At 38.7% G+C, this 26,526-nt stretch overlaps 1 protein-coding gene and 1 long non-coding RNA gene across 2 annotated transcripts in view; one reads left to right on the forward strand and one right to left on the reverse strand.

Annotated features, from left to right (window-relative positions):
- Nucleotides 1-14,068, forward strand: part of LOC129151566 (uncharacterized) — a 46,675-nt gene extending 32,607 nt beyond the window's left edge. The window contains exons 2-4 of the long non-coding RNA XR_008558221.1: nt 12,678-12,827; nt 13,805-13,946; nt 14,023-14,068. This is a non-coding gene — a long non-coding RNA (uncharacterized LOC129151566). The remainder of the gene's footprint in view (nt 1-12,677; nt 12,828-13,804; nt 13,947-14,022) is intronic.
- SVEP1 (sushi, von Willebrand factor type A, EGF and pentraxin domain containing 1) overlaps nt 1-26,526 on the reverse strand; it is a 140,399-nt gene that overhangs the window by 14,801 nt on the left and 99,072 nt on the right. Inside the window, exons 36-42 of the mRNA XM_054726757.1 lie at nt 25,979-26,146; nt 18,578-19,250; nt 13,781-16,566; nt 12,647-12,872; nt 9,402-9,557; nt 4,009-4,072; nt 430-603 (exon numbers count right to left, since the gene is read on the reverse strand). Coding sequence (XP_054582732.1) covers nt 430-603; nt 4,009-4,072; nt 9,402-9,557; nt 12,647-12,872; nt 13,781-16,566; nt 18,578-19,250; nt 25,979-26,146 — 4,247 coding nt within the window. The remainder of the gene's footprint in view (nt 1-429; nt 604-4,008; nt 4,073-9,401; nt 9,558-12,646; nt 12,873-13,780; nt 16,567-18,577; nt 19,251-25,978; nt 26,147-26,526) is intronic.

Raw genomic sequence — 26,526 nt, forward strand, 5'->3', positions numbered from 1 at the left:
ACCTTGCTCATGAATATTGTTTTCATTCCAGTGGTTATAACTAATTATCTTTATGTACTATGTTTATATATACTTTATTCATATTCCACATTTAGCAGATATTCTTTCTTCACCCCTTTCACATCCTCAACCAAATTCATTATACATACATTTATGTCAAATCTTTTTCATTAAGTTGCATTTTTCTCTTAGTGCCTTAAACCTGTAACCAGTCAAGGAATCTGATAAAAGCCGCTTTGCAGAGGAGGTATTTTAGAAATCACAAGCAGGTTTTTAAGAACACAGCAGAGTATGTGGCCTGGGAATGCAGTTTGCTTTCTCTGGGCCAATCTCTCTCATCAGTGAGTCCCGCTGTAATTTAGACATTTGGGGAACTCATCGTGAAACCGAATCTGATTAAAACCTTTCTGTGCATAAGTCAACACACACGTTTGCAGTGAGGAACTGGGTGGCTCCAGGTTCCATTTTCAGTGCAATAGGCCTCGGGCGACCCTTCCAGACTGTAGCCTCTGTTGCAGGAATACACCACGCTGGGGCCATTGGTGGCATTTTCCACCTCAGCTTTCCCGTTCAGAAACCCAAGTGGAGCTTCACAACTGATCTCTAAAAAGAAAAAAGAAAAGCTTCAGATCAAATGCTTCTCCCAATTCTCTTTCCTTCTTCTGCTATAATTGCTAAAGGTACCCAATGCACCGTATAAAATATTATAGCCTACTCATGTGTGAGGCACACTGACAGGGGCATTGAAGAAGCAAATACCCCAGCATGCATAAGTTTTATATTAATACATGCAGGCAATTAAAGATTGCTATTTTGCTCAATTGACTCTAGCTGTAGTTATGTATAATGCTGGGGGTGTGGATGAGCAAAGGAATTCTCATTTATTAAGTTGTTGCCATGGCCAAGAACTTTCCAGACATTATCAAATTTATTTCTTACAACTAGAAATAAAATACAGACTGTCAGTTAAATTTGAATATCAGATAAACAACAAATAAATTTTTAGAATAAGTATGCCTCAAATATTGCATGGGACATATTTATATTAAAAATCATTTTAAATCTGAAGTTTAAAAGTAACTGGGTGTCCTTTTTGTTTGTTTGTTGGCTACATTTACATCCTTAGTCACAACTCTGAGATTATCTCAGTTGAAGAAAAGTGAGGCTCAGAGAGGTGAAATAATTTGACCGAGGTCATACTGCTTCTAAAGAGAGATAAAAGATAAAAATTATTAGAAGGTAAAATTAATAGGAAAGTGTAAATCACAAGGAATCATGAGCCTGACCAAAAATTCAGATAAGGAGCATTTTATATGGCTTCTAAGGATATAGACTCCATAAACTGATGGTTAGTTTTAGTGCAGTTACAAAGCATGGCTTGGCACACGTGAGAAATGTTATTAGCAGGAATGTGCTAGGAGGATAGCAGGATTATTCTTTCTGAGTCTTAAGAAATGGGTTTGAGTCTTAATCTGATGATCTTGGTGAAGGTAGAGGAAGTGGTCTAGACCAGTGAGTCCCAACTTGGGCTGCACACAGGGGTCCTGGGGAAGCTTTATGCCGAGGGGCCTGTCCCAGACCAAATGAATCAGAATCTCTGCTGTGGTCTTGCTTTTGATATTTTTTTTTAAAAGTTCCCCAAACGATTCTAATGCTGACTCAGAATTAAGAGCCACTGGATTATATAGATGCTAACTGACTTCTTTGGGCTTCTTTCAGCCTGGTGAGTACTTAGACCATGAACTTGAATGAGGGAAGTACCCTGGAATCACTACGGAGCTTCAAAAACATATTGATATTGGATCCTACCCTCTGAGACTCTGACCTAAATGGTACAGGGTGCAGACTGGGGAAAGAATTCTCCAAAGTTCCCAGAATATTTCAATGTGCGGAAGGCTAATAACCACCGGTCCAAGGCACTACTTCTCAAATTGCAATGTGCACAGGAATCACCTAGGGATCTCATTCAAATGCTAATTTTGATTCAGTGGGATTGGGGTGTGGCCCGAGAGTCTGCATTTCTAGCAAGATCCCAGGTACTATTGATGCTGTTGGTCTCATGGGCCACTCTTTGAAGAGCACCATCTAGGGTATCCTATGGACTTGAACAGGCTTCCCTGAAATCTGATGGATACAGATATCAATCTATTTAATAATTTAATAAATATTATATGAGGATCTTTCAAATCGGGATGCTCCATATGAGCACTATTTCCTCCAAAAACTATTTGTGTTTTTTATATGCCTAGGAAAAAAGCGCAAAATACAGTATATCAAAATAGCAATAGTTTTTAAACTTGAGGGTATGGGAAAGCAAGGGACTTGGTTGGAAAATCTGTAAGGAGGAAACTGCAAAAGGTCAGGACCTCCAGGGGGAGTTGGCTGAAGACAACCACCCCTGCCTTGACTTTTCCAAACAAGTCTGAGTCCCTGGGTGTTTACTGGAATCTTTATGCTTAGTCTTTAGACATCTTTGCCTAAAGGACACTGCATGTGTCTTCTCAAGGATGATTACCCTACTGATAGTAACTAATACTTAATTTTAGTTCAAGCTGTTGTTACAATAAAAGCCTAAGTAGACAGGTGAAAGGGGCTGTCTGGTTTCGCTAGCCAGGCAGTCCCTTAGCCCTCTCTTTCACAGAACCCTGTGTCAAAGTAATCATTCATCCATTGCTCAGGGTCTGCTGGTCAGCCCCAGCATGAGTGGTGGGATTAAAACTATTATTTTCTTTTTGCTTATTTCTGCCATTTATTTTGCAAATAACTTGTATAATCTTATTTAGGAGTTAGAAAGAGGAAAAAATACAGAAAATAATAGGATTCAAGTAGAGCTTTTTATCATTATCTTGCATTTCAGAGAGAGAAACTAGACTAACCATTGTCATTGTAGTTTGACTTAAACCTGCTGCAAACTGAAACAACTTCTTCACATTTCCTACTCAGGCATATCCATTTCCATTTCACTCCCTAATCCCCCCCACCTATACATGCACACACTTTCTGATCATAAACAGTTGAGACAAAAATGCCATTATCAGGATGCCCAATAATGCCTTTCTGTGACTTGAGATGTTACTCAATATTTTTAAAAAATATTTTTCTACATAATACTTATATAACTTTTTGAGAAAAAAATCATATATCCTCTATTGAGTTTCAGCCATATAATATTTCTTAAAAGACTTAAGATTTCTATATACATGAAATCAATTGATTAATTTACCTCAGAGGATATGTTTGAAACGACAATGAACAGATTCAAGTACCTCAAGTTCCAGTCACAGCTCTGCCACCAAATTAATTTATGACACTGGGCAGGTCACTTCACCTCTCCCGGCCCCATGTACTCGTTGAGCAAGATGAATAAATCTTACTCACATTGATGTAGTTCGGCCTAGTTAAGCTAGATCACCTGAAAGGTTGCTTAGACTAGATTGGTTAAGAGGCCCCTTCCAGTGTGAAAATTTGATGACTCCACCAGGCTTGTTAAGAGGAAAAAATATTTAAAAGCTTTTCACATTGATTGATTTGTAATTATTGTATCTAAACACACTGCCGTTTGACAGAGGAATCACATGGGTCTCTGTTGCTAAATACACTTGACTCTTCCCATAAAATGAGTTAATGTAAAATTCCATGAAAAATGTGAATATTTAATTATTTAACATATGTGCCAACATCACTTTAGGAAGATGTCAGTATTGGTCAGTACTGTCACCAAACACCAACAGATCTAAGTTTTCTAATTTATAATTATCTGGGGGAAAAACACAAAATGCAAATAAATTCAATCATTAACTATTACAGAGTCAGTCATCTTGTGCTCTATTCCAACATAATCAATGATCTCACCTATAGTTTTTGACCCTTTTATTGATTTGATGTCCCTCAGCTAAAGTCCGAAGTCAATTTTTAAATTACAAAACTGCGTTGTAAAGACACTGTTGTCTCATTGCTATTCTGTATCCCCAGTATCATTTTTGGGACGCTAAGGGCCATTTGACTTACTTTTGCAAGCTGCTACCCCGCCACTCCACTGTCTGTTCTCCTGACAGAAACGTTCAACGTTCCCCTGTGAATCAATGAAAAAAAGTCATCGACATGGTCATAACTTACAATGGAAAAATAATAAGGGAATGCAAAGTAATCATAGCTGTGTACTTGAATATCTCAGCAATGGAATGCTAAATAAATTCATTAAGTAGACATAGTTTAAGAGGTAGATTTAGATTTGTAAAAATGTTTTCATCAAGTTACTTCAAGATTCATATCCTGGCTGGCAAGTGTAATTAAGGTGTAAGCTTTGTTTCACTTTCTATTTAAATGACAACTAGTTATAACCAATAGTAAAGACTGAAGAATGTGTTTGAAGTGTCAAAGAGGTATATTTGCTTAGTATATTTTAAAATTATTTTGAAAATACCTGAGCGGTACAGCAAAGAATGAAATTGTGTTTTTTTTTTTTTTTTGTATCTTTCAACATGACACATGCCAAGATATCTTATTGGTATGAGGATTGAATTTTTCAACAATATAATTTATCCCAGATAAATTTACCCTAATAAGGGCACAAGCATTTAAAATTTTAAACATTTTCACCTTAGCTGGTTTGCTCAGTGGATAGAGCATTGGCTTGCAGACTAAAGAGTCCCGGGTTCAATTCCAGTCAAGGGCATGTACCTTGGTTTCAGGCTCCTCCCCAGCCCAGGCCTTGGTCAGGGCTCATGCAGGAGGCAACCAATCGATATATTTCTCTCACGTTGATATTTCTCTCTGTCTTTCCCTCTCTCTTCCACTCTCCCTAAAAATCAATGGAAAAATATCCTTGGGTAAGGATTAACAAAAAAATAAAAATTTTAAAAATACTTTGGGTAAAAGCTTCCCAAAATTTACTTTCTTGCCTTGTGAAATAAGAGTAAAATGAATGTAATTTACTTGAGAAATTATTTATAATTATTATATTGAATATACTTTTTGTATATTTTTCAATATCCCATTACCCTTAGGGGTTATACAAACTGTTTGGCCCCTATAGCTATTATAGGTTTATATATCACTATTCTTTGATTTCTGTTACAATTTTTATTAGTCTTTGCTTAGTCTTTCTTGTTTATCTTTTATTAGAGGTCCAGTGCACAAAATTCGTGCACTCAGCAGGGTCGTCCCTCAGCCTGGCCTGTGCCCTTTCACAGTCTGGGAGCCCTCGGGGGATGTCCGACTGATGGCTTAGGCCCGCTCCCCTTGAGGAGCGGGCCTAAGCCATCAGTCAGACATCCTTAGCACTGCTATGGAGGTAGGAGAGGCTCCCGCCACTGCAGCTGTGCTCACCAGCCATGAGCTCCTGCATTGAGCGTCTGCCCCCTGGTGGTCAGTGCACATCATAGCGACCGGTCTTTCTGCTGTTTGCTCAATTTGCATATTAGCCTTTTATTATATAGGATGGTAATCATCAATGTTCCTAATGATAACTCTTTTCATGCTTTAAATTCCTAATCTCTGGAATAATAAACAAGATAAAGTAAATAAAATTCTGTAACATTACAAGTTAAAAAAAAGATCAGGTTCTAAGTAATGTATTAAAGGGTTTGACTCCAAGTCAAATATATGAACTTCAGCATATGAATTCTGTCACATGCTTTCATTGCTCATAGTCCTTTGGAAATCTCATTGTCTTAAAATTGTGTCCTAAATTAGCAAGATGTCTGAAAAGAACCTCTCACCTCTACTTTGGTTTTTATTTAGATTCACTGATGTCTTTCACCCTTATTCATCTATTCAAAGTATTTTCTCTAAGCTTTCAGATTAATTACTGACAAATCTTTACCTGTTAAAATTCCATTGACTTTGATGGAATGACACTGTCCTGATTTTCCAAGAAAATAATTCATTCTATAAAATGAAATGTTCCCTAAATGATGTATTCATTATTTTCTTCTTATTGAAAAACCAATACGTGTTCATTATAGAAAGTTTGGAACATAAAAGAAAAATAGAAGGGTTTCCAGGATTCTTCATCCAGAGATAAACACCATTAATATTCGCTATACTTTTTCTAGGCTAATGTACTTACGTATGCACAGGAAAATATACTATTTTAGCTTGTGAATTATTTTTTTAAATTAATTTTGAGGAAGTATATGCCAAGCCTTAAAAGCCAGCTAACTCCCCAATGATGTGGGCTCTTCAGAGTAGACTATACTCAAGTAGTTAATTTTAATTAATAGCTTAGTATTTTTCTCAGTAATATTTTCCTTGTTCTCTTTCCTCTAATGATTTGAATGATAATATTCTGTTTTGACTATGATGATTTTTATGCCAGTAAAAACTCAAATCTATTTTCTGTAACTATTGATGTAAAAAATCCAACACCATCTGTTGACTCCCTCCTCAATAAGCTGTAAATTTTATGATACTGTTCCTTCTTTCTTTTTCTCTGTTTCTGTTCATATCTTGCTTGATGAATGGAGCTGGAATTTTAGATCTAGATTAGCATTAAATTATTATTTTTAATGTACCTGCTTAATCAACAATTAGGTTAGTTATATTAAGTTTTAGAATCAAAGCAACCACTTTATTGCTCACTAGCAATGGTTTTATAACATGACTACCCCATTTTTGAGTTTTGTATTTTCATTTATTCTCCAGTTGCCTACAGTAATTTTTATTTCAAGAAGATTGGATGCATAATAAAAATTTTGAGGTTTAGATAGCTCCAAAGAGTACCTTACATATAAATGACATTTTATTTACATAGTAAAATAATTTAACATCAGTTGTCCCAATTGCTTTGTCTGATTTTGGTAATAACACAAATACAGAAAGTAATAATAAGTACCTTATAATGAACTCAGACAATGCACAAAGGGCCATGCTCACCACTTTATTTCTTTTATCTCCAGCTCTTGCAGTAACTTTGCAAAAGTGGTTATTGCATTTCTAGCACAGACATGATGAAATAGAGGCTCAGGCGGTTCGGGTGGTTCCCAGAATTTTCATCCAGCAAAAGTGAAGACCAGTAACAGAGGTCTTCCAGGATCAAGTCCCTATTTTTTTTTTAAATTGATTTCAGAGAGGAAGGCAGAGGGAGAGAAAGACGGAAACATCAATGATGACAGAGAATCATTGGCGGACTGCCTCCTGCACACCCCCCACTGGGGATTGAGCCCACAACTCGGGCACATGCCCTGACCAGGAATCGAACCATGACTTCCTGCTTCATAGGTCGACGCTCAACCATTGAGCCACTGAGGCTGGGCCAAGTCCCTATTCTTAAACACTTTCCCTTCTACTGGCCTTTGGTATACAGGTTACTTGTTAAAAATACAAATCCCGCTTGGCCAGCGTGGCTCAGTGGTTGAGGGTCGACCTAGGACCCAGGAGGTTACAGTTTGATACCGAGGTTGTGGAGTGTGCAGGAATAGCCAATCAATGATTCTTTCTCATCATTGATGTTTCTCTCTCTTTCTCCCTCTCTGAAATAAAAAAATATATATATTTAAAAAAAAATACAAATCCTCAGGTCCTATTTGGTTTAGACGGTCATGGCCTATGAGTATCCACTCCTTTTATAACTCCCCAGGTGATTCTCAAGTAAGTGGCTCTTGGGCCACACCTTAAGAAACATAATGAATGGCATGTCTATCCATCAGGAGGCACATAATGTCTGGTTGCCTCTATTTTTTTTCCTGATATGAACAGCTTTGATGATGATGGCCTAAACCCATTAATTGGCATGAGTTGCAAATTCTGGGATTTATATTCTATAATTTGTTACCTGGAATACTTATCTAAAGGAGAACTTCCCCTTCATCTACTATTGGGTTATCTAGCAGTCTGGGTAGTATGGAAAAGCATTCTTCCCTTTTTGTTGTGTGTTTTCAAAATAATGAGTTTGCTCATTACCAAGTCATTTTTTTTTAGCATCATCGTAGGTCTAGTATTAGTCACGACACATTTGATGTGTTTCAGTCCATTGAAGTTACTACCCTATTGATGCTAAAATGGCCTCTCTTTTGGCCTGTGGGAGACTTGTTCAGTTGGCTCCTCAGTTTCTGTAAACTGAGCCACCGTGGCCGGGCCAAGTCCCTTGTTAAAAATACAAAAATACCTTTGGTAGGTTCTCTCCTGTCTCATGTGACAAGATTTTCTAAGCAAATCTTTTACATTTCTTGTCCCAGACCTGGAATCAGTTATTTCTGCAAGTACCTGGATATTAAAGTATTTTTAAAAAGTTTCTCAGGTAATTCTAACGTGGAACGTGGAGTGAGAACAACTGCTACAGCACCTCTCTCAATTTTGCAGTTAACACCAGGACATTCCCCAAAATTATCTACTTCCTCAAATTTAATGACCCACCAGTTTTCTACATATTTGTTTAAATCTTATACTACTTTTTTTTTCCTTAACAAATTGCAAAATTAATACTCTCACATGAAGAACAACTGGTTTTCAAAAACAACTTTCCAATTGCAACCAAATGTTATATTATTATCTTTTCTTTCTTATAATTTTTCAATCTTTTGAAGAATTTGAACAAGATCCATATAAGCTCAGTTCCGGTTGTTCATGGACCTATCTTATGACAATTCTCTGATTGTGTGGCTAGAAAATGGAATGCACTATACAAATTTAACAGACCACTGGCAATGAATAGTTCTGCAAAACCTACATTTAAATACCACTACAATAATAAAAGCAGGGAGGAACAGTTTCCTGAGAAACCAGATGACAACATTCTGTAATGTAGGACAGATTTCTTAAATTTCCAAGTTTGATGATATCGCCATGCTTTCATCAAAATTGATTGCAGCCTTCCCACCCAAGTAATTAGGGAGGCGGAGGTGCTGCTGATAGGGTTTTAATATTACAAACCAGGAGTGGTCATGAGACCTAACCTGGTTCTTGGTTTGAACTGCTATGAGGACTTTTCAGGCCAGATCTGCCATGTGGGAACCTGGCATCTCAATCAAGAACCTGTCTAGGTGTTTGAGCCCACTGCTTGAGGAAATCCTAGCCTTGCATAACTAAATCCCTATCCTATGGTCACCTCCCCATGGTGACAGATGGATTGCCTGTTGCAGAGTCTGACCAACAGACAACTGGCAGAATATGACCAATAGACGGCTGAAATGCAGGCTAACAGTATCAGTCTTATGGTTGGCATACTAACTGCTCCCTTTTCATGGCTTTGATTTTTTTTTTTTAATTCAAGACTTATTTTGCTTTTTAGAATTGCAAGTCACCTTAAATATTTCTTGTAAAGTATTAGGGTAAAAGGCAACAAAGTATAAAGGAATATTTTAGGACCAAAATGAGTGAAACAAATCAGTGCTAATACTAAACATGTTCCTAAGTAGGCTGGAAAAACAAATTAATTCTGGTTAGACAGTTTGTTTGCTCACCTCTAATTCATAGCCGGGCTCACACTGATAAATCACCGTGCTTCCAAAGCTGTACGTACTGCCAATCACAAATCCATATTCTGGACTTTCAGGTTTCCCGCAAGAAACTGGACTGCACGATTCATCAGAAAATGGTGGCTCCCAGGTGCCATCAAGCTAAGTAACAAATACCAAGTTGTGAGTTGTATTTAGGAGTTAAATTATACGAATGAGGAAATATGTCAATATTGATTGCATAGCAGGATGATCTCCAAAATGGTAGTCAAAAGGACCTAGAATTTGGTCCTACTTCTGCTATTTACTGTCTGTGGCCTTAATAAACACCTTAATCATTATATAGTTTTTATAGTCATTACTAAACAATTTTGGACATTTCTTAAACATATAAAACAAGCATTTTCTTCCTAATAAAATCCATTAAAAAACCAGTAACAGCAAGGAGTATGTTTTCATTATGATGCTTGAGGGCTGGGTGATTGATACAAACATTCTGTGACATACCAATGCACCCTTGTATTTCACAGAATTCTACAGTGTATTTTAAAGTTTATGAGAAAAGGCAAATTTTAGGCATACCACTCCAAGTTTAAGCAGATGGCTTCCATTTCTCCATTCCAACTTGAATACTTGAAAACATTCTATTATATATTTTGGAGTGGGTCACATAGTTAAAAAATATATATATATATATACACATACACCCATATACTTTATTTCCCGACCATCGTGGTCAGAATGAACATTTCTCAGCCCTCTATTTAGGTAAAGTGAAGTATGCACAGATATTTCCTTAGACTATTATTCTCTTGCTAATAGTTTTGTCTTCTTTGAGGAAATGGTTCATGAGTTGGATAACTGTCTAAAACAGGATTTGAGGCAAAGCCTTTTATTATACATATCAGCAAGAAGTAATTATGTATACATATATGCCTGCATCATAATCAACCATTCCCCTAATGTTGGAAATATAAATTGTACCTAATTTTATACTATATATAGTGCTTCAATATTTCTGAATTAATCATTCTAGGTATTTCTAGTAACTTTTAAAATGAGATAATATTGTTTTATTCAGCTATATCTGGAATTTATTTTGGTACATTTTAATTTCCTCCCTAATGGTAACTTAATTGTATCAAAATAATTTGTTTACTAATTATTCCTTTCTCTACTGCCTTGTGATGATCTACTTTATTTATTTTTTAAAAAATATATTTTTATTGATTTCAAAGAGGAAGGGAGAGGGAGAGAGAGATAGAAACATCAATGATGAGAGAGGATCATTGATTGGCTGCCTCCTCATGCCCCACACTGGGGATCAAGCTCACAACCCAGGCATGTGACCTTGACCGGGAATCGAACCTGGGACCTTTCAGTCCACAGGCCAAGCCAGCTAGGGCGTGATGATCTACTTTTGACTGATTTCTTCTCTTTCATTTGTTTTTCATTTTACCTAGTTTTACACCAATACCACACTGATAGGAATTCTGTAATTCTGTAATTTATCTTAATTTCAGGAGGAGCTGCTCCTATTTAGTATTCATTTTCCAGAATTCATATTGATCTTTTCATGCATTTGTTTTATGAACCATAGGACCATTTTGTTATATTACAATAAAATATTTTTAGGCACCGAACATAGTTTTATACAATGTATACATTTAAACATTTAGAAAGGGTCTATTTACACCAAAAACTAAACCAAAACTCAGTTGAGTGAAGGTTAGGGGTCATACTATGTGTGGAGAAAGTAAATAAATTACTGACTTGGAAAAAACGAGCATAGACACCTGTAAGGCAGGGTCCTTCGCGGCACGTGAGAGGCCATCTCCTCGTGCACACACTCTCAATGGGAGAACACTGAGTTGATTCTCATAAGTATGCTGAGGCTTTGCTTGGTTCAGAAAGCTCAGAGTCTTTGAAAAAGTTTCCCCTCAAACTGCTTCATCTCTAAATCTAAGCGGGAACATCTGGAACTCTATCGATTTTGAGAGCATGGCCACTTTGATGTTCCTGTTCCCGGGAATGTTTGCTTTTAGGCTTGGCAGCAACCAAGCATTGAATATGCATGATTTACAAATGGGAAACTGGAAGGAGAAGGAAGTAGTTCTCAAGTCCCTCCTTATGGCAGGCATATACTACACACTTCATTACATTCAATAATGCAATCCTTTCAATGGCAGATATATGTAAAAAAGAAAACAAGTTGGAGCAATATAAGGTCACAGAGCCTAAAAATATTTGAGATGAAGTTCAAAGGCATGTTTAATGGAAAAGCCACTCTATACCATGCAGCATTCCTCCTCCCCCTACCCCGAATTCCAGCAAAGGAAGACCATATCAATGATTTATTTTTCTTTCTTTGGTACAACTTCAGGAAGCCAGGAGAAGGGAATGCCCTAGTGAGTTGGCTGCCTTTGGTGCTGAGCTAGGCACTTTCCCTCGTTATCTATATAGCTTTTCATACTGACCATACAAGATATGCATTACTATACATTTTTATTTCTTTTTTTTAAATACTCACTTGAGGATATTTTTCCATTGATTTTTAGAGAGAGTGGAAGGGAGGGAAAGACAGAGAGACACATAGATGTGAAAGAAACACATCGACTGGTTGCCCCCTGCATGCACCCGGACCAGGGCCTGAGCCAGGAGCCTGCAACCGAGGTACGTGTCCTTGACTGGAACTGAACCTGGGACACTTCAGTCCGCAGGCCAATGCTCTATTCACTGAGCCAAACCGGCTAGGGCTCTATACATTTTTCTAGTAAGGAAACTAAAACCCAGAAATTTTAAGTAACTTTCTTAAAGTCACACATCTCAAAAGTAGCAGAATCAGAACGTGACTCCAATTTCTGTCTGTTTCTGCAGCCTCTGATCTTTCTACTAGAACTGGAAACCTATTTGGAATCATCAGGGCTCATTTCTATACATAGACGCTTTTGAATATCTATGTGTATACTATATAACCATATGGTTAATTTTTCATGAATATCTTGTTATAGATATTTTAATATTTGCCTCTTTTTACTGAACTCTGCCTTGGCATTTTCGTTGGTTTAAAAACAGGAATATTGGAAAGATATATTTTATTATATTTCTACCAAAAGACTTCTCAAATCCTTTGACATAATTGGAAACATGAGGCATCTTTTTGTTCTTTTCTTTTTAGGACAGTAAGATACTGCTTGTGTTGATATATATCAATGAGTTACACTTACACGTTCTAATTAAGACAATCTTACCCGACATGTCGATATGTTAACTCCCTCATAGGTGTAGCCTTCTGCACACGACACAGAAACTTGCTGATTCACACTGAAATCATCCCCATGAACAAGTACACGTGTGATGGTTGCTGGCAGAGGACATTTTTTGGGACTACAGGAGATTGTCTCAGGGGACCAACGGCCATCTTTCTGACAGGTGAATGTATCTATGTCTGTATCCATCATATAACCTTCCAGACATCTGTAACAGACAGGCAAAAATAAGTGCCTTAAAGAGAGGACAATGCTGCTGGTGATCTGTTCTTGAATGTAAGACGCTGTTATAAGGCTCAGTAGGTATTTTGTATGCTATACCAAAACTGATGCAAGCATCAGGTGGAGGCATTGCCATGCAAAAACACCAACATGATAACCAGACCATCCCTCTGTTATCCACGTTAAGGATTAGCCAAGATTAAAGTTGCTTGAAATGTTGTTATTATTGCCCTTCATTGTAGATAATAACACTACTGAATTCCTGTTTATTCTAAAACAGCTAACAGTTCAAGAAATTCTAGACAAAGTCCAAAGTAGACTCAACTACTAGTAAGAATATAACATAATTAATATTTATTGGGTATTTACTTTGTGCCCAGCACTGTCCTAGGTCCTTTACTTAGGATACTTCTTTTAATCCTGATTATTAGATACTATAATGTCACAGTAGTATGGCTGTTCAAATTCAAATCAACCTGGCTCTAAAACTCTATGATTTAAAAATTTTGCATTTATTTATTCAGCAAATATTTACTTATTAAATTCCAGTCACTGTTCTAAGTGCTCTACAAATATTAACTCATTTAATACTCAAGTCAACCCTATGAGTATGTACTACCATTATCTTTATTCTCATTTTGTAGATGATGAAACTCACACAAGCAAGCTGAGATTTCTACCTAGAGGATCTGGCTCTAGAATTAAATCATTTAATTAGCTAACATTTATTAGGTGGATATGTGTGTTGTTTTTTTTTTTAATTTCACAAATTACAGGCCAAGTAGGAGTCAAACTTGGAGCAATCGTTTCTCTATTAAGTGATTTTGACCAATCACTTTTCATTTTACAACTCTTCTGCCCTCATCCATTGGAAACTTTGAGCCATGGTCTTACCTGAGTTTCACTTTACTTTCATAGGTGTGTGCCTCTCCAATTGCCACTGCATTGGCAACAGACGGCGGGGGTCCACAGGACAGGGGCTGACAAACTGGATAAGGCGGGCTCCACACCCCTTTCTCGGTGCAAATCAGATCTGAACTGCCCTGGATGACATACCCAGGTCTGCAGCTGTAAGTTATCACATTTTCCTCCAAAGAGTCACTCTCACTGATGAATGCATTTGGTATTGTTGGTAGAGAACCACAAGACCTGTGTTCACAGCGGGGGAAGTCAGAGCTCCACTGGCCATTGGCTTCACAGGTGATTTCAGAAGGTCCCAGGAGCCTGAAGCCTTTAAAGCACTGAAGCTGAGCTGTTTTTCCACAATCCAAATCTGTTCTGTTGACAGTTCCACCTTGAATGACTGGTGTGAAGCACTTGCAAGGCTGGCAAGAAGGTGGGCTGCCACTCCAGGAGCCATTGGAGAGACACCTTCTTGAAGGGCTTCCATGGAGTTTATAACCGGAAAGGCACTGATACTGTATCTGCCCCCCATGATAAAAGGAAAAGCCATTAGGGAAGCCATGGGAAAGATCTTCAGGAGGCCCACAGTTAACTGGTTTACAGAGAGGAAACTCGGCATCCCAGTTCCCATCTGATTGACAGGTGAGTTTTGGAGCACCATGCAACACGTAGCCCTCCTGACAGCGGAACACCACTTCCTTCCCAAAGCCATACTCCAGGCCATCCATCACCCCATTTGCCACCTGGGGTGGGGTGGCACAGTTGACAGGCACACAGGTGGGAGTGGTTCCACTCCAACTTCCATTAGCCAGACAAACACGACTCCTGGCTCCCTCAAGTAAGAACCCTATATTGCAAGTGTACTCAACCTCTTTTTGGAACGTGTACTCATCTCCTCTCACCTGGCCATTGGCTAAGATTGGGGGTGAACGACAGTCCACAGGAATGCAAACTGGCTCATTCCCATCCCAATTTTTATTTTCTTGGCACGTTCTCCTCTCAGTGCCATTCAACACATACCCAGGATCACATTCATAGTACAACACGCTCAGGTATGTGTAGTTGTTTCCTTTGATGGAGCCATTTGTAACTGGACTTGGCTTTTTGCATGCAATGGCCTCACAGTGTGGGGAAGCACCACTCCACTCTTTATTCTGTAGACAAAGTCTTATGTCGGAGCCCACCAGAATGTGTCCGGGTTTGCAGCTATACTGGGCAGCACTGCCCATGGTGGTCTCTGAAACATGCAAAAAGCCATTTTCAGGAGCAACAGGCAGGTCACATTCAATTGAAATGCAGGATGGTGCACTGCTGTTCCAAGTTCCATCTTCCTGGCAGATTAGCACAGGGTTCCCCAAAAGTTCATAACCTGCATTACAGGTGTATGAGACCATGGAGCCATGTAGAAAGTTTGTTGAAAGTGTAGCAGGAGTTGAGTTTTCCAAGGTTTTAGCCATTGCTTCCAGGTAATGATGAGGGTGAGGAGTCAGATATGGAACTTCCATCATATCTTCCTCTTGGTCAAAATATCCCTGACTATCCTTGAGCTTAGTGTAGTCTCCAAAGTCAATTTCAGGAGGGAGACCACAGTCTACGGGTTCACATGTTGGGATGGAGCTTGACCATCCTGACTCTTCACAGGTATGCATGGCATGACCAGCCATCTGGAATCCAGGGAAGCAGCTGTAGATGATCATGGAACCATAGCTATAATCTGCACCTTCTACAAAGCCATTATCAATGGGCTGTGGGGGGTCACAGTGGACGGCACTGCAAGATGGGACATCCATATCCCAATCACCTGTCTCTAAACAGGTCAAGGTCCTGGGACCTTCGAGCCTGAAGCCTTGGTCACAAGAGTATGTGATGGTTTGTCCAGAGTGTAGGTTTGTGTGAGAGAATTGTCCATTCAAAATCTCCTTGGGCTTTGGACACTCAATGGGTTTACATGTTGGTTTGCCTCCAAGCCAGTGACCATTTTCTCCACAAAGGATGGTAGTATTTCCCACCAACTCAAAGCCTGGCCTGCAGGTATAGAGAGCTGTGCTGAGATAGACAAGACCATGCACATCAATGATGCCATTGAGGATTTCCTCCGGTTGGGGGCATTCCACTGGGACACATTCTGGCAGTGGAGAGCTCCAGGTACCATCAGCTTGGCAGAGGGTGGTAGGATCTCCTCTTAGGAAAAACCCATCCACACATGAATAATTGACGGTACTTCCGAAATGAAGAGCAGAAGCAGGAGCAGGGACACCAAAGGCAATTAGGGGAGGTGGGAGGCAAAGAACCATCTTACAAACAGGAAAAGAATCATTCCATTGCTGGGATGGCAGGCATTTCAGGACAGAGGGGCCCTGGAGGACATGCCCTTCTTTACAGGAGAGCAGCACCACTCCCACCTCAGCAGTCAACTCTTTCAGCACCAGCTGGTTTTCCAGGAGGGGTGGATCTGGGCACTTGGTGGGCACACACTTTTGGTTTGGCTTCTTGTTCCATTTGCCAGATTTCTGGCATGTCCAAGAGTTATCACCAATAAGTTCATAACCCTCATTACAGAAAAACTGGACTTTGGACCCCACTTCAAAATTTTCTCCTTTCATGTAGCCATTCTGGATCGGGGGAGGTTTTCCACAGCTGAGAGGGATGCACGACAGAGGGGACTCACTGTGCCAGTGGCGATTGGCTTGGCAGACAAATACAGGACTTCCAATGAGCTTATATCCCGGGTTACACCGATATCTCACTTCACTCTCAAAGATCCTGCCAGTGACATGCTGCATGACAGGGAGAAACAATTAAGTACAATTTGTATGACAGATCATATGATGAACTAAATACATTGAATGGTAAAATGGAACTAAATTAAAATGCCTACTTTAAAATGAATCAATTAATACAAGCAAATAAGGATTTATGTGTTTTTTTCCAATAGGTCCAAATTCTTTTTTTAAACTAAGTTCAAAGGACAGTAGGAAGTCAAATTAGGTCATCACTACTGCAGAAATGATTATCACAGTGCTGAGCCCATACGTAAAAGATAAGTACTAAGTGTATAAATTGATGGATGAATTTTTGAATTTTTAAAGTAATACTGAAAATTATGTTACTTGGTAAGTTCAAAAAATCGTGCTGACCAAAGCAACACTATAGTTCGTTGTTTTAATCACAAAAGAGTGAACACATAATGAAACATACTTTATTTGTTAATTTCATTAGATAATTTAAAAAGCCAATGAAATATTTTTCATGGATATGGTCCTAAAAGTACTGTCAGAGTTTGATACTCATTCTTAATATACTTTTTAAAAAATTGCTGCTAAAACACAAATAAGGGAAATTAAAAAAAACACTATTGAACTTTTAAACAGAATACTTGATATTCATGATCTCAAAATTCAAATAAGTAAGTGCATAATTAACAGCTCATTTTTAGGCGGGACGAAAGATGGATTAGTTATGAAACCTTTAAAAGATTACTATGGGTCTTTGTTGTGAAGACTAGCTTCCATGCTGTAATGAACTTCTTGGTATTTGGACATAATTACTTGTTCATTTTACTTATTTATTGCTTGGGCACCCCTCATATGCATCAGCATCAGGCCATTACAGATCTAACCTGTACTGTTAAATACTACCTGGCACCAGTAGGTAGTTCCAGAAATATTTGTTAAATGAATAAAGAAAGAAAGCCTCCTTACATATACTATAATCCTCTTCCAAAGGAAATCTAATGCATTTGAACAAAATAAATAAAAGCCATCTTAAATAAATGGCTTTTACTGTTGTTTTGTTGCTTTTGAATATAAAGGAGAACAGGCAATATGTATGGGTTGGCCTTTAAAAAGTGTTCAATTTAAATGTTGTCTATTTAAAATGGCCCTTGTTTTGAGGGAATAGATTTTCCTGCTTTCTTGATGGACTTAATGAGAAGACACATACTAGTGTGAAAGCAGGACATGTGTGGGTCTAATGTAACCCTTTGTCCATCACAGTAAAATTACTTTTAAACCCACTAAAACAAGCCTGCAAGAAATGCATCATAGCGAATAGATGGCTTAATCCCATCTTTTGTCTAAAAACTAGAAATGATAATAGATTTCTTTAGACCTTAAGTTATTTCTATAAAATAAAGTACATATCCATCTTGGAATAACTTCTATAAAGCAAAATGTATTTTATTGAAGTTGGTTTATTCTAACAATAGTTAAGATTGAGATACTGCTACAAAGTGCTTCAAATGTCTATATACTAGTAGAATGTAGAAAGCTAATACATTAGAAGGATTCATATCTCTATCACTTTTTCTCCAATATTCACCACCTACGGATTTAGCTACTTCTGTTTTTCAACAATCTGTTCACTGGCCCTGCTTTAAAAAAAGTACATATATTTATATTTATATTTATATTTATATTTATATTTATATTTATATTTATATTTATTCTATATTCTATATTCTATATTCTATATTCTATATTCTATATTCTATATTCTATATTCTTGATTTTGGAGAGGAAGGGAGAAGGAGAGAGAGATAGAAACACCAATGATGAGAGAGAATTATTGATCAGCTGCCTCCTGCATGTCCCACACTGGAGATCAAGCCTGCAACCCAGGCATGTGGCCTGACCAGGAATTGAACCGTGACCTCCTGGTTCATAGGTGGATGCTCGATCACTGAGCCATGCCGGCCGGGCTGGCCCTGCTTTTGAATCCCAGGTTAGCCACACTGGCTGGCCCTGAAAGTGAAGAAAGCCATGGACCACTTGCTAACCAGTCTCTTACCTCCAGAAAGCCATTCTCAATCTTAGGTGGCTCACTGCAAGACACTGGGTGGCATGTAGGTATGGGGCTACTCCACTGTCCTGTGGCTTCGCAGGTGCTCTTCTTCTCCCCTTTGATGTAGAAGCCCCTGTTGCAGCTGTAAGCCACCATGGCCCCAAAACTGTAGTTTGATCCACTCGCATAGCCATTCATGATGCTCGGTGGCTCTCCGCACCGCACGGGGATGCACTGGATGGACATGGGGGAGGGGTTCCACTCCCCGCCTCTCATGCATTCAATCTTTGCTGAGGTGTTCAGTACGAAACCTTCCATGCATTTGAAGCTCACAACGGAGCCTGCTGCAAATTTTGCTTTGCTTATAGATTCCAAGATGCTGTAGGAAACAGATGGGGGTTTTTCACAGAAGTGAGCTATACACCGGGGCATGGCCTGACCTTCTGGGGGAACCCACTTGCCCTGGGCATTGCAGAGCAGCTGGGAATTGTCTGCCAGGCTGTAACCATCCGCACAGTAGTAGAATGCAATGTCTCCAAATAACCGATGGGCAGTCTCTGGAGAGGCGTGGTCCACGTGGGGGGGCTCATCACAGGAGACAGCCAGACACTGCTGGTTACTTCCACTCCACTTGCCACTGGCCAGGCATTCAATGGTGTCAGGTCCAGCGAGGGTGTAGCTATGAGATGGGGGGTGGGGTAGGGGGTGGAGGGAAAGAAACAATAAGGATAATATTTGAGAAAAGGTATTTGTGCCTCTTTATTTGATTTTATATTTATTATCTGTCCCACAGCAACTTTACTTTTATTTTTTTTTTTTTTTAATATATTTTATTGATTTTTTATAGAGAGGAAGAGAGAGGGATAGAGAGTTAGAAACATCGATGAGAGAGAAACATCAGCTGCCTCTTGCACACCCCCTACTGGGGATGTGCCCGCAACCAAGGTACATGCCCTTGACCAGAATCGAACCTGGGACCCTTGAGTCCGCAGGCCAACGCTCTATCCACTGAGCCAAACCGGTTTCGGCAGCAACTTTACTTTTATTCTTTAAAATAATATTTTCTATTCAGCTTATTGATCACATGACTTTTAATTGGGATATAGAAATATATCTTGATTTTAATATTCATGCTCTTTCAGAAAGGGAAGTGGATTGAAGATTATTACGATTTAAGGAACTCTAAAACTTGTGACACATGTCTTTAAAAATAAAATGAGTAAGCTATACCCCTGTTTGACTCAATTCAAAATTGGAACTTCATCTGTCTTTAGATGGTTTTAGTTGGTTGATTTTATCACTAGTCTTTGAAACAATCTCTTATGAGCCATATGTAGCCTACATATAGCTCACAGTTACACACTTACTTATATTCAATGAACTTTAAAGCAGTGATTATAATTTTAGTCTCCTTAACCATGTGGTTAGCATTAAAAGCTACATTCTACATATGGCTCTGCTATTCAAGCAGAATGAATTATGCTTAATAACTCTCAGTCTTTTTGTACAAGGTGGTTACCCATATATGACATACTTGCAAAAATCTTAAATTATTCTCAAGTGCTCCCTCAATGAAGTAGAACAAAATAGTAGGGTATGCAGTATTAGAATAATTATATCTGAGTCATTCTTAGTTTTATTCTCACTTTTTACTGAAGGGAAAGGTGATCAGTCTATCATTTTGATATTAATAAAGGGTGAGGGGACCAAAATAATTGGGTACCTAATTTAATCTGTTTAGACATACTAATTTCTTCACTTTATAGATGAATGAATGATTATGTAGACAGGTTAAGAAACCTGCCTAGACTCACACAGCTGCAAGCAGCAGAGTTAGGATCTGAAGTTAGTTTATTGGATTCTAACACTTATACCTTTTCATGACATTGTTCTGTCTCTCTTCCTCTTCTAAATGAGGTTGGTTAGACTGCAACTTGTGGGCATCCTTTGGAAACTGTATTGCCTTATTACAACTACAAATTATTTGACCCACCTTTCAGGAAAGATTCTCAAGTCATTAGTTAGCAAACATTCTCCTGAGGTCCCAATGAGTTTTATAAGAAATTAGCTATTATAGAGAGGTTGGAATTCCTTCACCCTAGCAAGCAAGGTTTATGAAATCTATGAGATCAAGGGGAAAATGATAGAGCATCAGCAGAAGTGTGTGCATCCACCCTACCTATGATCACATATGTTACTGTCTCAAAATGAACACTCTCCACACCCCCAATAGCTGAGCTCTGCCTCCAATTAGAGTCTGCTGCATTCATTGTTTTGGATAAGCATCATTCTTTGTATAAGAATCTGAGCCTAATACATTTTTAGATGGCTTCTGTCTTAGAGGATCCAGGAGGTATACAAAAACAATATCCTAAAAACATAATTTTATTATTAAAAAAAACATTATCCAAGGCCTGAGTGCCCAGGTTCTACTACTTCTGTGTAGCATGTGCTCTGGGTAAAAATTCCATTGGTAGAGGCTCCTGATGTTTTATAGCACAATTTACATCCCTTGCACACTTTGAACCATGCATCATTACTGTCATGGGTCCCTTGATGTTGCTAGCATAAGTCATTGGCTAAAATGCACAGACATCACCTGAGACATCCCTGATTTATTAGGATCCATCCTGCCATCTATAAAACGCTTCCTTTAATTAATAGGACCAGCTGTTCTGTGGCAGAAGCATCTGCCTCCAGAACCTTCCTTATTCCTCAAAGCCTCCTGAGGACACAAGAACTGTGTTTTGTAATTTGGCAGGACTCTGTTAGACCTCTGATCTCTCATCTTCTGGAAAATCTCCACCAACCATTCCTCCCTAGTGGAAAATCACAGCAAAGCTCTTCTGTAATGGAATGGAAAATTACCACTAAATACATAGATTTTGAATAAATGAATTTAAAGGATGCATTTTTGATACTGCCCATGATTTCTTAGGTCTTATATTATTTCTTTTTCTGACCTACAATCTTGACTTTTCTTTATGATTCTCAGGCAACATGTAGTCATTAAATAATTTAAGGGCCAACCTATGTGCTAGGGTCACTTACATACTTTAACTATCATGCTATGTGCCAGACTTACTTCCTTAGTGCACAGATGCAACCCCAATACATTTACTTGTTTACACATCTGCGCCACTCCCCACCCCCATTACCTGCTGCATTGTAGGCCCCTTCACACATAAAGTGGTTGCTTAAAGGAGAAGTGATTGATTCTATCCTAAGAATGAAAAGAGGAAGGCCTCACAGAAGAAAGGTTTTTGAGTGGAGTCAGAGAGAAGTTGGAAAGGAATCATTCAAGGCAGAAAAGTAACATGAGCAAAGAAATGGGAGTATGATAGAGCTGGGCCATCTGAGAACTTACAAATAGTTAGAAAAGCATACGAACCCCCAGAAAAGGAAGTGGTGAGCACTAGAAGTGTGTATTTTGACGGATTGTGACGGTTGATGGGCGGAGATGTAGTAGGCACAGATTAACTGGAAGTGGTTTTTGACAAGAATCTTAGATTTTATCAGACAAAATGTCACTAGAACAGAAAGCTATTTAAGTGGTTTATTAACCACATGACCTAAAGAGTATCGACGCATAGAAGTAAGCTAGGTGGGAGTTTCGCATGTTGGTGAAAGCCACAAAACTCTGTCCTTAGCCTAGGCGAACACCAGTTTGTAAGCAACCCATGATTGTAGGGTAGGGAGAAAGAATTGTTTTAGGCCAGTCCAATGTTTCTAATTCTGCAAGGCAATATTTAACAAAGAGAAGTGCGGATCTGAGATTGAGCTGGCTGACATGTCTGTCTTCCCCGACGGAATGTCTGTCTCCCAACGCTGCAAGTTTGGCCCCTGAGCCAGAGTGGAGCCTCATTTTCCAGTCATGGAAATGTGTAGAGGGGCTGGGATCCTTCCTGAAGCCTCCGAATGCGCTCCAATGAACGAGCTGTAGGAGAAGCTGGTACCAAACTGGCACTACTTGAATGGTTTGCCTTTCAGAGCAGCAGAGACATTTATGGAGTGGCTTCAAGAGTGGAGCTAAAGCCAGTGCTTTAGATGAGATAATATCTTTTTAAAAATATTTTATTTTTCAGGGAGAGAGGGCGGAAGAGAGAGAGAGAGAGAGAGAGAGAGAGAGAGAGAGAGAGAGAGAGAGAGAGAGAGAGAGAGATATTTGTTGCTCCACTTATTTATGCATTCATTGGTTGATTCTTGTATATGCCCTGACCAGGGATGGAACCTGCAACCTTGAAATAAGGACTAGAAGAAAGACACAAAATATTATTTAAAAAGAAGAGACTATATAAAAATAAATATTTGAAAAATAAACAAATAGAAATTCTAAAACATATAGAAAATAATTTCTGAAAATTAATGGACACATTCAAAAATAGATTACACATAGTAGAAAGAAACATTAGTGAACTGGAAGAAATATGTGAGGAAATTACCCAAATGTAACAAAAGCTTATAAAGAGATGGAAAATGTGACAGGTCAATAAATATGGAAAATAGAAAGAAAAAGTCCAATATATAACCTAATAAGACAAAAAGAGAGAAGAGAGGAAGTAAAGAAGAAGAAATATTTGATGTGAAACTGGATGAGACTATTTTAAAATTGGTGAAAGACATCCATTCTCAGATGTAAGAAGTGCAATGTGTCCTGGACAAGATGAACAGTGATAAATGCACCATTAGTCACATCATAGAGAAACACCAAACCAACAAAGATTAAAAAAAATACCTAAACGGAACAACAATTCAACAATGGGTTGATTACAAACTGGGGGACGCCTAGGCTAAGGACAGAGTTTTGTGGCTTTCACCAACATGTGAAATGTTAATCTCAGCACTGTTAACATTTTGGACTAGATAATTCTTTGCTGGGAGGTGAGGAGGGCTGTCCTCTACATTGTAGGCATTTGGCAGTATACCTGGACTCTATCCACTAGATGCTAACAGCACCTTTCCCCCAGTTGCGACAACCAAAAATGTCTCCCGACATTGCCAGATGTTCCTGGAGGGTAATACTGCCCCCAGTGGAGAACCACTAAATTAGCCTGTGATGGAATTCTCAAGAGCAACATTAGCAGTCATAAGGCAAATGGAACATCTTCAAAATGTTTGTGGGAAAAATACTATTAATGTAGACTTGTACACCCAGCTAAACTATAATCCAAGAGCAAGGGTAAAACTATTATTTTCAGACAAAGATTGTATAATTCACTAAGTCCTGCCCAAAGAAAATATAAAGGACAATGCTTTAGGAATTAGAAACACGAAGTCCAAAAGGAAGGAATGGAATGCAAAACAAACAAACGAGAAGCAAAGCCCCAACAGTGACGAAGAGATTAATAAACACATGAGTAGATCTAAGTAAGCATTGACTATATTAAAAATGACTAATTTGGAAAGTTGTAAGAAAAAGGGGAAATAAAATGTAGATAATGATATGACATTTATGATGAGCAGGGTGATAGAAGTTAATGTTTTCCAAGATCTCTGAACTGGTCAGGAAGAAGGAAGAGATACTGAGTATGATCTCAGGGTAGGGAGAATTTCTTGAATTTGGCACACACTAGAAACAGACTATAAACAAAACGACTGATAAATGTCAAACACTATCTAGCAATGTTAAAAATGTGCAGATCATATGATCCCACAGCTCCAAGTCTTGGTGTCTAGGCCAGAGATATTCTTATTGACATGTGCCAGAAGACCTGAGATAGTTCCCAGGACAGTCCTTTGAAAAATTTAAAACCCTCTACCAATGTACAGATTTGTTGTAATGATTTTCATTATTGTCTCTAATTCTTCTTTTAATAAATCCCTTTTGTATAATATATAGATATAACAGGCAGATAAGGAACTCTTATGAAATGTTGTAAGTGAATGATTAGTGACAAAAATACACGTGTGATTTGTGAAGGAGAAAAATGTAAATTTTATTTACAGTGTGACCTTTAATACTAGAAAATATATGCAAAGACAAAATTCTGGGAAGAAATATAGTAAAATATCACTAACATTTATCTTTAGATAATTTTTTAAAATAACCTTTTATTTTCTAGTTTTATATGGTGACAATGCCTCACTTTTTAAGTGAGAAAAAAAAACCCAAGACATTGTCAATATTTAGTTATTATTTGGGACATTTATATTTGATAAGATTTCACAAAAATGACTAATTTTTATTAGTCTACGCAGTTTATTCTGTAGCAGTTTTTAAATGAGTTTTGAATCTACCAGAGAGAGATGGGGACATCAGAAGCTAACTCCTGCACTGATAGTTTAATATTAAAGATTTCCTTTTCACTTAAGAAGGTGTCAAGATTTGAGATTTCTGTCTGCTATTTAAGCAATTTGCAACAGAATGTCACCACCTGCTGGCAGGCCTGTATTTGTGGGATGGTCTATCCAAGTGAAACAAACTTCAACTTCGATGATTGTACAGAAACTGTACCCTCTCAGTTGTGCTCCAATCATCATGATAATGGCAATTTTTTGTTGAGTTTATTAATTTTTTTCTTGCTAGGCCAAGCATTATGTCATTTTATTCCTTGCATTATCCATAAGAATAATGAACCTTTAATGAACTCATTTGATGTAGGAAATCAAAGCACAGAGAGGTTACACAGTTTTCCCAAGGCCACACAGTGAGTGAATGCCAGAGCCGAGCTCACAAACCCGGGCAATGGCAACCCTCCTGTGGTTCCTGCTCCCAACTGTGTGAAAAGCAACTGTGGTAAATCTGGAGTGTGAAAGCACGACAAATGGTGAAAATATTCACTGAGGAAGCAGGCGAGGAAATGTGGGGTCGCCTGGGATTCAATTACCCCTCCATTCTTCCTGGCCTGTCTGAGACCCTAAGCAGATCACCACCCATCCAGAGTGACCTCTCCTTTCTCTGCACCTCCCGGGGCTTTCGTGAGGATCAAATGAGACATTGAGGGTAAAAGCTTTGTAATCTGCATCCTGTATTTTTTTTTGCAAATTCATCTCTGAATTAAAATGAGCTCTTTAAAAATGTAACAGTCTGAAACTGAGTATTTTTTTCTTGAAGACATGTCATCTTTCTGTTGTGATTTAAAGTCTTGCCTTTGGTTTGCAGAGGATAAATGCTTATTTAGCTGTGCTTTTTGCATCGTTAATTAAAGTGTAATGATCTTTTCCACTGCATTGCCCAACGCTCATTACTCAAGGCCTAACTTGATAAATCACTCTAATCCCAAGCAAACATGGTTCCTTCAGGAGAACTTGCTCCTTTTCTGCTGTCAGGGAATAAGAGCATAAAGCTCTCCTCGGCTTTGACTGACAGCAAATGCAATTTAACGTTCAGTGGAGCCCGTCTCCAAAGTCGGAAGCATCCCTGCCCTCAGTGGCTCCCAATGCTCCTTACCGCACAAGGTTACTCACCCTTCTTTGCAGGTGTAAGTGACCGTGCTCCCCAAAGTGAAGTTACTCCCGGTGATGACAGCATCTTTGATGGCAGGAGGCTCTCCACAGAAGACAAGATGACAGGTAGGTGGCGCTCTGTCCCAGCTGCCAGATGCCGAGCATTCAAGGATGGAAGGGCCCTGTAAGCTACAAGAAAGAATGACACCGCTCTTTCATTGTCTGTTTATTTCCTGCTATGGCACTGAAACAGGAAGGACTTAGAAGAGAACAGGGGACCCCTGAGGAATCTAAATACATAAATATAAAATTTCTTCATATGTTATTGCTTTATATAGAAGGAAGGGAACCCTGAGCAGGCTGTAGACCCTTTAAAACAATGAATGGGCTAAAACAACATAACTTGGTGCAAAATAAAATGTGCTCATTGGTGGTGTTGTAGGGCCCTCCAGACCTTGTGAGGAGGTTACCTAGATCAGAAGGGGTTAGCGGGCTGGCTAGGAGACAGACACCAGGATAACAGAGATGCTCGGGGTCACTGATGGCAAAGGGCACTATCCTGGCCCTGA

Source organism: Eptesicus fuscus, chromosome 15 (assembly GCF_027574615.1).
Source record: "Eptesicus fuscus isolate TK198812 chromosome 15, DD_ASM_mEF_20220401, whole genome shotgun sequence".
Lineage (NCBI taxonomy): Eukaryota > Metazoa > Chordata > Mammalia > Chiroptera > Vespertilionidae > Eptesicus > Eptesicus fuscus.